The 17,710-nt window shown below is 46.7% G+C and overlaps 1 protein-coding gene across 1 annotated transcript; it reads right to left on the bottom strand.

The window, feature by feature from the left end:
- Positions 1-1,014: 1,014 nt before the first annotated feature.
- LOC136499653 (factor of DNA methylation 5-like) lies at positions 1,015-6,371 on the bottom strand. The gene is made up of 7 exons (XM_066495232.1): positions 5,980-6,371; positions 2,842-3,443; positions 2,516-2,697; positions 2,075-2,164; positions 1,700-1,987; positions 1,351-1,566; positions 1,015-1,209 (listed from the first exon to the last, which is right to left on the bottom strand). Exons 2-7 carry the CDS (start codon positions 3,413-3,415, stop codon positions 1,015-1,017), a joined length of 1,545 nt encoding a protein of 514 aa, XP_066351329.1. The 5' UTR covers positions 3,416-3,443; positions 5,980-6,371.
- Between the last annotated feature and the right edge of the window lie 11,339 nt (positions 6,372-17,710).

Below are 17,710 nucleotides of genomic sequence, written 5' to 3'. Positions count from 1 at the left end.
CCTGCAGTGCGCGGGCATCCAGGCTCAAACGGAAAAGGAGGTTTCAAGCATCGGTAAAACAGCACACTGTGGATAGTCTTGTGGCAGGCGAGACCATCACAACAACCACGTTCGGACATACACCATAAGACATCGTAGTTTGCAAGCCAAATTAGATAGGCTTCCTCAGGTGGAAGAACCTCCTTTTTTTACATGTCTGGGCCCCTAACTCTATATAAAGACAGTTAGGACACCCTCTCTAGAAACATTCTCTCATTCTTCACATCTCCGGACTCCTGAAGCTTTCCTTCAGACAGTTCATCTTCTAACTCTAACTCTCCTGCCTCTTACACTATTTTTACACCCTCCATTATAAGAACTTTAGAGCATTCAAGCGAGGAACACGCGTCGATCATCTCTAAGACGAGACGTAGGGCTCCGATCTGAACCAGTATAAATCCCCGTGTCTTTTGGATGCTACTATCGTCTTCCTATAGCAGCACGGTAATCGTATAAATTTATTAGTGCGGTTTACAAAACACCGACAATACTATATAACAACTTCAGTATATTTTTAGTAACAACTATTACGTGGTAGCAACTTTTTTTATAAATCTCCTAGCACATATTTATACATAAATTGTTATTAAAATAAAAAAATCGAAATATATGTAAGTGAAAGTCTAGTTTTGTTCATCTCGTCACGTAGAGCATATCGGTGTAGACGGAATTAAAAACGAACACGCCGTTCAAAAGTTATAGTAATTCCAAGCAAATATTTTGTTTTGTTTTTTTTTGTTTACGTGCAGGATAGTGTGCCGGTGGGTCTGGGTCGCATTCTGGGCTTCACTCGCCGCGCGGGGCTGGGTCGCTCGGCTGCATGCAGTGGGGCTCAGTCGCTGCGCATACCTGGGGTCGCGCGCTTTGCTAGTGCGCGACGGGTCGCGCTGTATCCCTGTCCTACTTCATTAGTCATTACTCATCAGACAGCACGACGGGCCAAAATAAGTCTAAAATATTATATTATCTTGCTTTCTATATGTTACTTTTACTTACTATAATTGTTTCTCTAATTTTCTGCTTTATCACGTTATTATCAAGAAAGTATGCTCCTGACTTGAGATACCTTGCTGGCAATGAAAAAAAGGAAACAAGAGAAATCAAATCAACTTCTTCGCCATGGTCTTCTTTCAGCTTCCGGAGCATCTCATCATCCTCTTTAAGAAATTCCTGAGACAGAGAATATCCATCACATGTTACCAGTGCAAAACTGCAAGCCCACTATTATGAAACTGATGACCAAAAATTATAGACAGACAGAACTAGGGAAGCTGGGTAGCAATTGCAAGTGATCAAGGACAACGGCCATACCATTTCTTTTCCAGCCACCACTTTAACCTTAAAAGGGTACCAGTTTGAGTTTCTAATTTCAGCATCCAACTTCGAACAAAGGAGAGCAGAAGTGGCTTCTGCATCCTCTTTTGATAACCTATTCCTGCAAGCGATTCCGAATGCTTTGGGATCAAGCTCACCCATTCTCTTTATACATATATTAGCTCGGCCAGAACCAGCAAGCTCCTGAAAGCCCTGAAAAGCATGCAACAAACCCGAAAGAAAATGTGCATGAGATATGATGCCAAAGCAAATGAAACCTAAGGTGCCATCATTGATTTCACAACAGAGCATAATATTGGATAGTTGGTCAAATGTGGTAGCTTACATCTATCAGCTCCTTCCGAGCGTGCTGCAACTCATCATTGCTCTTCCTTTCCTTGATAACTAGAGCTTTGTTCAGAGCCTCCATTTCTTCCGATTCAGCGACCTTTTCTTTCAGCTCCTCAGTGAGTTCATCCATCTTCTTCTTTGACTCAGAATCCTGCTCACCTGGCATATGCTTCATAACTTCCAGTTTTCCTTTCATTGTTTGTATTTCTAACTCAAGCTTCTGTTTGGCGTCCAAGTGCTGTTGTAACTTGAGAATCTTTTCTAGAGCAGCTTGTTTCTCCCTCTGCATTTCCACACAGTAACAACACTCATAGATATTAGCTTCTCAAGAAATAACATGAAACAATACACATTTGACCTTGAACCGAACCTTGTGTTCTTCCACAAGCTTAAGCACGTTCTCATCAGTCTTCTGTTGCTCCATTGTTGCCATCTTAATATGATTAGTTTCAATTTCGTTCTGCGCTCAACCACAAAAAGGTCTGGGATAAGTTGTACCAATAGCACACTACAGGGAAATTACAATAGCACCCAATATCTCATCACTACCATCATTGAATGCCATCCAACAAAATAAAATGGTGTTATCAATCTACTGCTCAAAATTAATGATGGCAAGGTCATACAGTGCCCAAGGTTAAGGTAAAACGAAAAGTTAGGCACTACATAAGAAATGCTGTTATGCCATATGCAATTGTAATCTATCTATAAATTAAATGCTAGGCACAACAGAAGAATTGCTGTTATGCACTCCCTACAAAATTAAAAAAAAAATTAACAGGAGAAAGCTACAGTAATAAGCTGTACACACCTTTTCCTTCTCTTGCTGAAGATTCCTTATGTCTGAATCACTTTGCGAAGCTATGTGATCAAGATGCTTAGATCTTAAGTCAAGTTCGTGCATCTTGGACTCCAACTCTTTGCGGAGTTTTTTATTCTCATCAAAAACCTCCTGTGAATGCCTTCGAGATATTTGCTGCATCTTGCGAATTTCTGGTTAAGGTAAAACGAAAAGTTTAAAAGATCATTAAACAACTGAAAGTGCCATTTACACTAAGATGACAGAAATGCAGCTATGCTGACTGCTGAGTAGTAAACTCTAACAGAACACATAAAAAATAAAAGATGAACAGAAACCTTCATTATACTTCTGGAGGATCTGCTCCCTTTGCTCCATCATCATGTCAAGCCACGCGGTCGTCTCATTGCACTTGGATTTCAGTTTTTCCACATGACTGTTCTTTACTTCAATCTCGCTAGCCAAAGTAGCAACAAGTTGATCAGTTTTATGAGCCTCTTCACTTTCAAGATCACCAACAGTTTTCAGATCACCATTTTCTCGCAAAAAGGCTCCTATAGGCCCTTGGCATCTATAATCATCAGCTCTTGCAACCCATCCAAACATCTCTGGCCCTCTGTCATTCCTCAGCTTCCAATCCCTTTTGCCATATCCCTCTGCCTCAAAATGATTTTCAAAGGCGATCGCATTATTGAAGCCAATCCAGTCTTTGGTAAACTCAACAATAGCATTTCCTGTATGACCTCTATAATTCCATAGAGGAACAACCTTCTGTGGGCAGAAGCGTGAAAGTTGCTCTTTAAGCCGATTTCCACTCCCTCCAACTTGACGCCCATTCTTCCACTCAGTAGGCACATTAACTAGAACACCCATCCAAGGCCAGACAAATTGATCTTCTAAACTAGAGCCCATTTTCAGAGGAAGGGAAAAGTGCAATGACCTAGAGGACAAATAAAAAAGAAAGTAATTTCAGCATTTTGATTAAATGGGTCAACATTTCAACATGAACTCAGAATGGAAGAAAAGTTTAACAGGGGAATTAATATTCAGGTTTCAGATTAATAAGTTAGAACGAAAGCCATGATTAGGTTCTAGGCATCAAACTATCCACCTCATACTTCTAGATTCTACTAGAAACTCTATTACATTTAGCGAAATAGGCAGCAACGATACATTTGTAACCTATAACATGTAATGGCACACACATATCATGTTACTTATAAGTTTTTTTCGTGGTGTCAAAAACAAGAAAAAATTCCAAGTAGCTTGAAAATGTGGGTTAAAAAACAATATATTCTTAAAAATTCATATTGAGGAAACATAGATGATGCATCCAACATATGAAGTCATACAACCCACAGAAAGGAATTGGTGTGAAGTAGCTAAACTCGTGCGCAACTATAAGTGTAAATATGATAATCCAGTAACAGCTCCAAATCTGAAAAGTAAGCAAATCCCAGAAAGTACTGTGATGCAGACACTAGGCTCATAAGAATAAACGATCCCATCAGATCAGAGACATCAGAATTCAGACCACGAGCATAACCAAAACAAAGGTCCGGCTGCACAATACATGAACTAGCACATGCTTTTCAAAGTGAACCGGGATGCAAAGTGCTATTATCAACCCATCATGGCCGACTTGGCACAGCTACTGGATTCAACCGCACAGAAACACACACACATGCATCAATCATTGTGAAACAGGACCTTGCACAAGATTAAGTAACGAGTCAACTAGATCTACACTAGGACTTGAGAAAGCAATCCACAGAAATAAAAAGGTCAGCATTTCAGCCTGCTCTACACTGCGCATGCTTTGGGCTGTAATCTGACGTACAGGGCCACTTCCCACACGTCGCCACCCAATCGAAACCCCACAAGTGGCGGAGCCAGGAAATAAAAATATTGGTGGGGAGGGTTCTAACTCCAAAAATAAAGCAAATGCCTTGTGGCCTAAATCGCAGTGTATTCACATACTACAATCACACAAATTATCAGATTTGTGACCTGCGCCTAGATGCTATCTTCTGTTTTTCTTTGTCTAAATCCTCTGCTAGATAGCTTTGTGTCGCTGGGTGTGTTTTGAGTCTGGAACTCTAGGCCTTTTGTGATCGTTTTGTTGGTGTCTGTTCCGGGTGTGGTTGGGGAGCTTATAGGTGTGTTTGGTTGGGTGGCCAACCCCTAGCCTAGCTCCCTAGAGCCAATTTTGGTCTGTTTGGTTGCCTGGAAGTGGGTTGAGGCCTGGCTAGGACTGGCCATCCGTACCCCTTTAGGCCTCGTTCGTTTGACCGGGAATGAGCCCAGGAAGAATTCCAGATCGGTATCTTTACTCAATTCACAGAAGCTTTCACTGGCCAGATTAATTCCTGGCGTCCTAATGCCCTTAGCCTGGCCAGGATTAAACGACCGAATCGGTCATTCAACTGGAGCCAGGCCCGAGCCAGCCCCCGTGCTCCTTCCCCTCACCTCCCGGGCGGAGGTCTCGGGCGTCCATCTCTAGGAGCGGCGCCGCTGCCAAGGAGCAGCAGCCAAGCCGAAGCCGAAGCCGCCGCCGCTGCCGTTGTAGGTGCGGCTCCAATTGGACTGGCTGATGGTGCCATCGACGCCGTGGAGCGTCCGTCAACTACCGCCTGGCCCCCGAGCACCGGTGGCCCGCGGCCTACGACGACGGCGTCGACGCGCTGCGGTTCCTTGACGCCTGCAGCGTGGCCGAGGACGGCCTGGGACTGGGTGAGGCGCGCGGGGAGCCAAGCCGTCGTGCGCGTGTCGTCCGCCCCCTTCGAGCAGAGGTGTGATTCGAGCGGAGGAGGACGATGATGCCAGCGAGCTCCTTCCAGATCTCCGGCACCTGGTGCGATTCGAGCTGAGGACGACGACGACGCCAGCGACTCGAGCGGAGGTGCCCGCCCTGCTCTGTCGTGCTCGCTCTGTGCTGCCGCCGTGCCCGCCTTGGTCTTGCTGTGCTTGCCATGCTCGCGCTGCTGCTCACTGTGGTCGCCGTGGTCGCTGTGCTCACGATGCTCGCCTTGCTGCTGCCTTATGCCGTGCTCGTCGAGGATACTCACCACTCGACAAAATGCCTCATAGGGTAACCTTTACCAGTTCGGAGAGGAGGTGACGGCATCGAAACAAACCAGGAAACCAAAAACACCCTGGGGCTAGCCAGCTTAGCTGGCACTGACAACCAAATAATCAGAGATTGGCTTAGTGGGAGCAGGCCAAGGCTGTCCAGACCAGGATTTTAGCCAGGCTAGAAGTTGGTCAGCAAACCAAATACATCTCATTTTGTTACCTTTACTGTAAAACTGGTATCCCCGGCATGAACATCTTTTAAGCTTTCAATTGCTAAAAGCCTTTGGTCTAAAACAATCACACAAATTATGGCAATTTGAGATGGAGAAAGCAAGGACAATGGAGAATAGAGAAATGATTAAATTGATAATTTGATGTGCTCAATTGCTCATGAACAATACCATTTGTTTCGTTGTTCTTGCCAATGCGGCAATGCCAATCCTGGACACAGCTCTGGCTCTGCCTCGGCCGAATCCAGCTGCAGGCGGAGTTGCTGCCCCTGCTCTGTCGCTGATATATCCGCGGCCGTGGCCGACCCCAGCACTGTGCTGGGGTTGCCGTACCTCGCGCTGCTCCTCCTCTCCTCCTCCTCCCTCCATCGCCGCTTGCCCACAGGCCGCAACCCGCTCGGGCGGCTCGGCTCGGTGCTCGGATCCGGCTGGCCGCTGGCGGCATGCCCGCTCCACGCGGCCGCGGGGTGGCGGGCGGTGAGGGGTGAGGGGTGGCTAGAGGCTGGCGCTAGCGGCGGCGGCGGCGGGGGGCGGCAAACGCTGGCGGTGGCTGGCGGCGGCCGCGGCCCTGATGCTGAATGCGGATGAAGTCGGGGGTTTGCATGTTGGGGTTGAGGATTGCCAATTGGGAACAAAACCACCGTTGGGCCTTTAGTGGGTTGCTGCTGGTATGAAGAAAACGAGAAAAATAGGCCCAATATCGGTCTCATCTCCTTCTGTCTTCGGTTTTCCATCGCCGGCTCGCTCCACCATGTCGCGGCCAAAGAAGCTCTCGCAGCAGGCCGGAGCTGAGGAAGAAGGGGTCTGTGGTGATCACACTGGTAGCTGGGGTAGCTCCGCCCCCTGACCCCACAAGATAACTAAACGCTTATCCGATCGGACGAAGCCGAAATTCGCAAGCGAAAACCCTTCCGCACGCCGCCGATCATCGCATACAGCAATGAGAAAACCAGCATTCCCCGGCGATCTGCTCCCACGGTGCCCGCATGGGCCACCTGGAGTTGGTCACGTACGGGGTTTTCATCCCAACCAACCGCGCAGCGAAATTAAGCACAGAAACCACTTCACGGACGACGCGGTGAGAGAAGGAAGAGGAGGAAGTGGGCGGGGGTCACTCACCTCCGGCGAGCGGTGGCAACCGTCGGTAGAGGCGAGGCCAACGAAGAAAGGTTTGTGCTGCCCCCCTCACTTTGCTCTCTGCTCCAGTCGAGATTTCGCAAGTCCAAGCGTTCAATATTGGGTGAGAGAACGATGAAGTGGTGAAGTTTTTTTTCTTCCCTGGACTTCTAATATAGAAGTTGCAGTAATTGAACTCTACGCACCACATTCGCACCACATACATGCACAATCCTAAAAGCTACAACCTATGCACCTCAAACATCATTAAGATCACCAAGAATTTTTTTTATTTTTACACTTTTTTAAACTATTTTCAAATATCAAATTATTTAATTTTTTTAAAAACTAACACTTTTGGTCGCGCCTATTCGAATGGCGCGGCGAAATCACGTTGCCGTGCCATGCATGGGGCACGGTAGGAGTGATGACGTGGCAGCGACCAGGACCGCTGAACGCTGACGTGGCCGGATCTGTCGCGCCGTGGATCTAGGCGCGGCACTGACGCGCCATGGAGAATGGCGCGGTGAGGCAAAGTTAGGCATGGCCGAGGCAAAGCTAGGCATGGCCGGAGCAAGCGCAGCCTCGGCATGGCATCTAGGCCTACTCATTGTAGCGGTGACGTTGACGGAGCATGCGATGCCTTCCAGCTGCATATCCAATGGACGATGAAGAAAATTAATTAAAGAAGCCTTCGGCCATCAATGGATAATGGATTTTCCTTCCTTCCCCAAGAATCACCAACCATGCAACCGTTACAGTCCAATCCAGTCCACCACGGACTCCCTCCCTCCCTCCCTGCATCTCCCAGAGGAGAGGATGGCCTGGCAGGTGATGTGGTAGAGTTCCCGCTGTAACACCCCAGGTGTTTGTCACCAGTTAAGCAATGGGTTTAAACTCAAACATGACATGTTAAGTGGTTGTCGATACGGGACCCACAGGATACCCCGCAAGGAAGAGAGAAGATCTAGTTCAACTAGGATTCTTCCCATGTAAATCTTAGTAGTAGAACTATCAAGTAATCCTACTAGGAAATCTCATTGTAAACCGACTAGGACTCTGGCCTCCTGACTATATAAAGGAGGGCAATGCTCCTGTCAAAAGAGAGAACAGAGCAGATCATAATCAATCCAACGCAAAGGCTAAGGCCGACTGGACGTAAGGTTATTATTCGATCTACGATCGAGGGCCTGAACCAGGATAAATCGGCTGTCTCTTGCGTAAACCATCGAGTTCGGCATACGCCGAAGCCCGAACATACTGCCCCGGGTACCCCCGTGGCAGGCTATCGGTGGTAAAACATCGACAGCTGGCGCGTCAGGTAGGGGCTTTCGGCGACTTTGCTTCCGAGAGCTCGATGGACCTCGACAACATAATTTTCCCAACGGGATCAACTTTCATCTTCGGCTCATGGATCTGCGAGGCAGACAACAACGGCAAGCTTCAAAGCCATCTCCTCGAAGATCCAGATCATCTAAAAGAAGTTCCTATTTCAACAACTGCAACGGATCAGCTCACCAGAAGATTCGCGCAGCTCATAGTATCCGAGTCAAATCGGATTTCACGACCACTCGTATCCGATTTGAATTCAAGCTCCAAGGCGAAGTTTTATCCGAGTGCTTTCAAGAAACCGAGTTCTTTTTTGGCAAGATTCCAGAGCACAACCCAAAACAACTCGGATTACCCCCAGAATTCTCTCAAGAAGTCGAGTTCTTTTCTATTTGGGCTCGACAACATGACAAAATCCTATCAGGGACAGGTCAAAAGATTTTTCAATCCAAGATTCGGGATACCACTAACAGGAGCTCAGGAGGGTCTCGTGCTAACGATAACATCGCAGGACTGTATCATCCACTGGCCGGATTCCGTTCCTGAGGGTAGCGGAACCCAACTAGTCGGCACAACAACAACAGCTATTTTACCTTACCAAGAAGGAGACTCGATCTACGACACCGAGGCATCCACTAAAGTTATCAGCGACTCCGACAGCATAAAAACTAACGCCAATAACAGAATGACTCATGCACGAGAAGTGCTCATGGTTCGACGACCACGGTCACCATTAAATCCCCTGGAAGCACCCGATGTCAGATCATCAGATGAATCAGAGTCCAACATATCACCCTTTGCCTAGGGCTACGACGGAGAAACAGATAGTCAGAAACAAGCTAGAGAAAGAAAAAACAAGTTGAAGCAAGGGCGCCAACACCGTGCTAGGCAGCGCAGGGAAGCTTGGATCAGATATGAGTCAGAATTGGCTGAGTACGACAAAAGAAAATCGCAACAAGAAGTCGAAGGAAGACGCACGGCGAATACGCCTTACGATAAGATTCGAGAAGCATTAGAAGAACTCGGAGCAACTTCGCATCCTGGTGAGAAGTATGAACAGCTCCAGGACTTGCTCCGATCGACAGTCCCGAGAACGCATGAAGAGAAAGCTCAATCAAGACTACCCGCCAGATCAACAACCCACCGGCAAGAAGATCAAAATCAAAGGAAATCCGCTTTCGAAAGACTTGGGCCGGGTGGAAGCCATGACGGAGGAAGTAGGAAGGAACATAATCAAGGCCACCGATTTGAACAACTAAGGAAGACTAGGAGCAGGGTACCTACCCAGACAACCTCGCAAGATTGTTCCCATCAGAACAACAGTTGCCCAGAGGAAGGCGCCGAATCTGAATTCAAAGAAACCAAGGCACACGATAGGTTCCCCTGCTTCACGAACAGGCTCGCATTGGTGCGATTACCTCACAAATTCAAACCATCTAATCACTCCAAGTATGATGGCAAAACTGAACCAAAGCAATGGCTCAGAATATATTCACAATCAATTGAACTAGCCGGAGGAGACGACGATATCAAAACCCTTTTCTTCCCCATGGCACTGGAGGCCATGCCCCTCCAATGGTTCGATAAACTAAATTTAGGATCTATCAGAAATTGGGAGGATTTGCAAAGAGCTTTTTGTGAGAATTTCGCAGGAATCATTACACACCCAATCACTCATGCAGAACTAAAAGGACTCAAGCAAAAGGGAGGTGAAAGTCTTAGAAACTACTATCAACGATTCGGCAAACTACGAGCTCAAGTGCATGACATAACCGAACGAGAAGTAATTGAAGCTTTCTCTCACGGAATCATGGCTAGATGGCAATTTCAAGACTTCTGCAAAGAAAATCCGAGAAACAATGAAGAATTCAGACGTATAGTAGAAAAGATGATTACTGCAGAAGAAAAAACACGAGAGAGGTTCCCGGACAAAAGCAACCAAGACAACCCGGACAAGCAAAATCACCGAAATAGCAGACATCAAGAAAGAAAACGTAGACCAGACAATACTGTGGCAATGGCTGACAAATCAAAGAAGTTTCCCAAACCCAGAAGATATGATGACATTGAAAACATACGTTTCCCATTGCACCCTAGTGGGAGGCACACCATCGGAAATTGCTACACTTTCAATGATCGATACACAAGAAAAGATAGTAAGGAAAACACCAAAGAGGACAATCAGAAAAGAGAAGAAGACAACCACGAGGACAAAGGATTCCAAAAACCCAGGGGAACGGTAGCAGTGATTTTCTCAGGGGCTCTGGATTGCAGAAGCAAACATCAAGAAAAACTAGCACTGCGGACCATTATGACAGCAGAACCGGCTACACCAAGATACCTCAATTGGTCACAGTATCCTATCCAATTTACCAGAGAAGACCAATGGACTAGCGTGGGAAACGCAGGCCATTATCCACTGGTTCTAGATCCGACTATTGCTGGTATGACCGTCACCAAAGTACTAATCGATGGAGGAGCTGGACTTAACATCATCTTTTCAGAAACTCTAAGGAAAATGGGACTACAACTCGCCGGGATGATTACGCCAACAAGCACACCTTTTTACGGAATAGTACCCGGCAAAGCAGCCATGCCACTCGGACAAATTACTTTACCTATTACCTTTGGAACTCCTTCAAACTACCGAACAGAGTTTATCAAATTTGAAGTCGCCGACTTCGATTCATCATATCATGCAATCCTCGGACGTCCAGCACTGGCCAAATTCATGGCAATACCACATTATCCGTACTTACTGCTTAAGATGCCAGGACCCAACGGTATCCTTTCTCTTCGAAGCGATTTAAAGCGCGCTTTTGACTGCGACGTTTAGGCGATCCAAATTGCAGCTAAAGCGCAAGCCGACAATGGAAGAAAAGAAATAGCCGCAATCGCTGCAGAAACAAGCCAAGAAGAATTAGAAATACCGGCTAAAAAGCCCAGCATCATCGCACCACCAAAAGAAGCCGACGTCAAGCAAATCGACTTAGGCACAGGCGATACCTCCAAGACAGCAACTATCAGTGCTCACCTCTCGGCAAAATAGGAACTCACGCTCACCAACTTTCTTCGGGACAACAAAGATATCTTCGCTTGGAAGCCAGCCGACATGCTAGGAGTCCCAAGGGAGTTGGCTGAGCACAGAATTGATGTTAACAAAAGCTCCAAACCTGTAAAACAACGGCTACGACGATTCTCACCCGACAAGAAGGCAGCAATTAAAAAGGAAATAACAAAACTGATGGTAGCCGGATTCATCAAGGAGATCCTTCATCCAGATTGGCTAGCAAACCCGGTCCTTGTACAGAAGAAAAACACGGACGAGTGGCGTATGTGCGTCGATTACACAGATCTCAACAAACATTGCCCAAAAGATCCATTCGGGCTACCACGCATTGACCAGATAGTTGACTCGACAGCAGGATCTGCGCTATTATCTTTTCTCGATTACTATTCAGGATATCACCAGATCGCACTAAAAGAAGAAGACCAGAGCAAGACATCTTTCATCACCCCGTTTGGTGCCTACTGCTACAAGACCATGTCGTTTGGACTAAAGAACGCTGGCGCCACGTACCAAAGAGCTATCCAGACTTGCCTTGGGAATCAAATCGGTGAAAATGTGGAGGCATACGTGGATGATGTGGTGGTGAAAACAAAGAACCCAGACACTCTAATTGAAGATTTAAAGCAAACCTTCGAAAACTTGAAAAAATGGAGATGGAAATTGAACCCAAATAAATGTGTATTTGGAGTTCCCTCAGGACAACTACTCGGATTTTTGGTCAGTCAGTGCGGGATCGAAGCCAGCACCAAGCAAATTCAAGCTATAACAGAAATAGGCCCACCTAGAAGTGTCAAAGATGTGCAGAAACTAACAGGATGCATGGCGGCCCTCAACCGTTTCATATCAAGACTCGGCGAAAAGGGGTTACCTTTCTTTAAACTACTAAAGAAGACAGACAAGTTCGAGTGGACAATAGAGGCCGACGAAGCTTTCAAAAAACTTAAAGAATACCTCACTTCATCGCCTATCCTGACACCTCCAAAGAAAGATGAAGATATGATGCTATATATTGCGGCAACTCCTACCGTAATCAGCACAACAATAGTCATAGAAAGAGAAGAACAAGGGCGCGTGTATAAAGTGCAACGTCCCATATACTACATCAGTGAAGTACTGTCAGAATCCAAAATCCGGTACCCGCATGTACAAAAACTACTCTACGCTCTACTCATTACCTCACGGAAGCTTCGCCACTATTTTGAAAGCCACAAGATTACCGTGGTGACAGATTTTCCACTCGGAGACATCCTACACAATAAAGATGCCACGGGGCGCATATCCAAGTGGGCAGTTGAAATTGGAGCTCTTGACATCAATTTCACCCCATGGAAAGCAATCAAATCTCAAGCCCTCGCTGATTTCATGGCCGAATGGACAGAGATTCAACAGCCTTTATCAGATACAATCCTTGACCACTGGAAGATGTACTTTGACGGATCACTCAAACTAGGCGGGGCCGGTGCAGGCATTCTCCTTATTTCTCCAGAAGGAAAACAACTCAAGTTTGTCCTTCAGATATTATGGCAAGCTACAAATAACGAAGCAGAATATGAAGCCCTCATCCACGGGCTACGAGTGGCGATTACCCTCGGAATAAAAAGATTACTCGTATACGGCGATTCAGCAGTGGTCATCAACCAAGTCAACAAAGATTGGGATTGCACCAAAGAAAACATGGGTGCTTATTGTGCTAAAATATGGAAACTTGAAAAACATTTCCAAGGATTAGAAATTTTACACGTCCTACGCGATTCCAACATTGCAGCAGATGTCCTTGCCAAGCTCGGATCAGACAGAGCAAAAGTTCCACCCGACGTGTTCATAGAAGAGCTATCAGTTCCCTCTATCAAACAACCCGGTGAAACAACACATGAAATTCAGGCTAAAGGCGTTCAGATCTTGATAATCAACACTTCATGGACCCAAGTTTTCATTGACTATATCAAAGAAAATAAACTGCCAGCAGATAAAGCAGAGGCCACACAAGTTGTTCGTAGAAGCAAAAACTACATTCTAGTAGGGGATAAACTCTACAGAAGAGCAGCATCATCAGGAGTACTACTAAAATGTGTCTCATTTGAAGAAGGCAAAGAAATGCTAGATGAAATACACTCAAGTTGCTGTGGAAATCATGCCGCTTCAAGGACACTGGTTGGCAAAGCATTTCGCACCGGATTCTACTGGCCAACCGCTTTGAAAGACGCAGAAGAGCTTGTCAAAAAATGCAAATGTTGCCAAATGTTTGCAAGACAAGCCCACGTACCAGCTCGCAATCTTATCTGCATCCCACCCGCTTGGCCTTTTTCCTGCTGGGGGCTAGATCAAGTAGGACCCCTGAAAAAAGCAAAAGGTGGCTTCGAGTACATCTTCGTAGCAATCGACAAATTCACCAAGTGGATTGAATACAAACCACTCGCGAAGTACAGCGCAACCAAAGCAGTCGAGTTCATCCAAGACATTATGCACCACTTTGGCATGCCCAATCGAATCATCACAGATCTAGGCTCCCCTTTCACAGCTACAGAATTCAAGGGCTGGGCACAAGACTGTGGTTTCAGTATAGACTATGCGTCTGTTGCACATCTAGAGGCCAACGGACAAGTAGAAAGGGCTAATGGACTCATACTAGCCGGATTAAAGCCAAGATTATACGAAGAACTAGTGGACTATGGGTCCAAATGGATTGAAGAATTACCGAAAGTAGTATGGGGACTACGAACTCAAATAAGCAGAGCAACAGGCTACTCACCTTTCTTCCTAGTTTACGGGTCAGAGGCCGTACTGCCCGCCAACTTGATCTGGACATCCCCAAAGATAGAGCAATACGATGAAGGAGAAGCGGAACACACAAGAAGATTAGAACTCGACAGCTCAGAAGAAATCAGAGTAAACGCTACCCTCCAATCAGCCAGATACCTACAAGGTTTAAGATGGCATTACAACAAGAGTACCCAACCTCGATCACTACAAGTCGGAGACTTAGTACTAAGAAGGATACAGAAGACTGACGGACGACATAAGCTACTCAGTCCATGGGAAGGTCCCTTCATTGTCACAAAAGTCATCGGACCAGGCACATACAAGTTAATAACCGAAGATGGAAAAGAAGTCAGCAATACATGGCACATCAGCCAGCTAAGAAGATTCTACGCGTAGAAACAACTCAAGAAAAAACAGATATGCAAGCCACAAGGGACCAACGTTCACAATCGACGAAAAGCAATACTCTTCAACAACATATGTAGTAGTTTATACTCATGATCAATAAAGATGGCATTCATCCACAGCATGTCTTGTCATGACCTTCAATGAGTTGTTTTCATGAAACAAAAAGTAAAATGGCTGAAAATATGCCTGAGCATCCCGGCCGAGAGCAAAATAGCTGAAAAAACGCTTGAGCCCGCCGATGAGGGTAGCTAAAAGCTAACACCCGAAACAAAAAAGCAAAATGGCTGAAAACATGCCTGAGCATCCCGGCCGAGAGCAAAATAGCTGAAAAAACGCTTGAGCCCGTCGATGAGGGTAGCTAAAAGCTAACACCTGAAACAAAAAAGCAAAATGACTGAAAACATGCCTGAGCATCCCAGCCGAGAGCAAAATAGCTGAAAAAAACGCTTGAGCCCACCGATGAGGGTAGCTAAAAGCTAACACCCGAAACAAAAAAGCAAAATGGCTGAAAACATGCCTAAGCATCCCGGCCGAGAGCAAAATAGCTGAAAAAACGCTTGAGCCCGCCGATGAGGGTAGCTAAAAGCTAACACCTGAAACAAAAAAGTAAAATGGCTGAAAACATGCCTGAGCATCCCGGCCGAGAGCAAAATAGCTGAAAAAACGCTTGAGCCCGCCGATGAGGGTAGCTAAAAGCTAACACCCAAAACAAAAAAGCAAAATAGCTGAAAACATGCCTGAGCATTCCGGCCGAGAGCAAAATAGCTGAAAAAACGCTTGAGCCCACCGATGAGGGTAGCTAAAAGCTAACACCCGAAACAAAAAAGCAAAATGGCTGAAAACATGCCTAAGCATCCCGGCCGAGAGCAAAATAGCTGAAAAAATGCTTGAGCTCGCCGATGAGGGTAGCTAAAAGCTAACACCCAAAACAAAAAGCAAAATGGCTGAGTCGACCGAAATTTAACTTCAAAAGACCCTCCAGCACTTCGTTCCGAAAAGCAAGAGGCTCGGGGGCTACATCCAGATAGGAATACTTTTTCCTCAGAAAAGCACAAGCGCCATTCAAGAAAGCACTCGGATGCCGAAGTTTGTCAAGGCAACATTCTATACCGAGTCGTTTTACATAGCGCAGGCGAAAGGTTGTTAACGCAAAGATCTACATCTAACAAGTCATAGCACAGACAAAGCCCTCGATGGATCACAAAGGAGGAAGAAAAGAAAAGTACTCGACAAATCGAGAGGTCTCGTCAGAATAACGCACAGAGTTGTTTTGTGGAGCAGAGATGGGAATAGGACAAAGTACTCAGCAAGTCAAGTAACTTCAACCGCACCCAGGCAAAGAATACATCAACAAAAATAAAGAATCTTCATTTAAAAAGGAGTGTAATATTACAAGGGGATGCTCAATCGAGTCAGGCGTTGTCATCAGAAAGGGAAATGTCAATATTTAGACTGTCTACAACCCTACTGGCTAGACCTTCGACCTCAGACTCCATCCTCTCAATGGCGTCAAGATATTCTTGGCTTTCAGCTTCTTCTGCTATCTTGGAGAGAGGTGCCTCTGGAGCAAGGACCCGGACCTGGGCCAGCACATTCTTGGTACATACTTGGGCACACCTCTTCGCGAACTCTTGGAAACGAGTCGAAATCCGGGGAATGAACTGCGCCCAAGATTGCCCGTCATCCGCTGGAGTCCGGAGGACATCAGCTACTGAATGAAAAGATTTCCACAAAACATTCCAATTCTCAGTAGCCGTCGCCAGCTTCCCGGACAAGCCTTCAATAGTTTTTTGGGCCTGCACAAGATCTCTGTCAGCTCCGCGCCTAATCAGCTTAGTAAGGGTGAGTTCTTCCTCAGCATGAGTAATTACCTCCTCAGCTCTATTATGACTAGAACGGACAAGGGCCCTCATTTCATCAATACTCTCCGAGAGCTTCTGCTTCTCAACTCGGAGAGCTAGACAGGACACCCAAGAACAAGTCAGCGGAAAAAGAAGTCAAAATACAAGAAGAAATAGGCAGAACCCACGGCACCTTTACATTCATTCTTCGCAGACTCCACCGCGGCATCTCTCTGTTTCTCCATCTCCACTACCTGGGCGCGAAGGGCTTTCTCCTCCTTTTGGTGCATTTGATGCTCCGTCTCCAACTCAGCCCGGAGGAGGTCAAGATCGGCTTTCAGAGCGTCCACCTCCGAAGACAACTTCCTCTCATTTTCAGATGAGAAAAAGAAGCCAGAATGATCACGAGAGAAAGACTGAGCAAAAAGAGGCAAAGAGAAACAAGGCGTAAGGATAGAAGAAAAACAAGCATGCAAAAGAGGAGTGGCAGTAAAACCTACCTAGAGCTTTTCACCAAAAGAAGTCGCGAGGGTCGATAAGCTCCCCCAGGCTACAGTCAGCTCCGATAACCGATGAGTGGCATCGAACTGTTGCACCACGTCACCGGAAAAGGAGGGGCCGCCGGAAGCAAGAGAAGGGGAAGGAGAGGCCGGCTGGGGCGAAGAAGGAACGACCAAAGCAACCTCCAGGGAAGCCGGAGCCAAACCCTCAGAAGGACCCGGCGCGACGGCCACAGTTACCTCCGGAGCGACCAAGTCCGCAACTCCGCCAGGTAGCTCTGAAGCCCCCGCGGCGACTTCATCAACAGAATGTTGTGAGTCTCGAGGCTCGGAACTCGTTGGCACGGCGGGAGGCAGAGAAGAAGTCGATGAAGAAATTAGAGAAGACGAAACACTGAAAAGTGATAAAAGGAAGCACCAATAAAAACCAGAGGAAGGAAGATAAAAGCCAAAAAGATAAAGCTAGAATCTACTCACCCGACTACTTTTTTCTTCGTGAAGCCAAGAGAAAGCCTCGCAGGGGGAACCACGACGGCGAAGACGTCCCCGCCACCCGGCGACGGGAGCGGGACAGCCGACAACGGAGCCGCGGAAGAAGCCGGGGCTGGAGCCGTGGAAGAACTCCGCACCGGAGGAGCGGTACAGCTCGGGACAGAGGCAATCAAAGAACTCGACACCGGAGCTTCAGAAGAAGTCGGCGCGGGAGCCTCGGAAGAACTCACACCCGACCTCCGATTACTTCAAAAAGTTCAAGACTAAAATTCAAAACAAAGAGGAGAAATTCAATGCAACAAGAATATGAAAAACAACTCACCACCGCATGATGAGGGGGACTTCATCATCCTCTTCTTCCTCAGCCAACGAAACCAGAGCACCTG

The sequence above is a fragment of the Miscanthus floridulus genome, chromosome 13, assembly GCF_019320115.1.
Source record: "Miscanthus floridulus cultivar M001 chromosome 13, ASM1932011v1, whole genome shotgun sequence".
Lineage (NCBI taxonomy): Eukaryota > Viridiplantae > Streptophyta > Magnoliopsida > Poales > Poaceae > Miscanthus > Miscanthus floridulus.
This window is presented reverse-complemented; position numbering and strand designations above follow the sequence as displayed.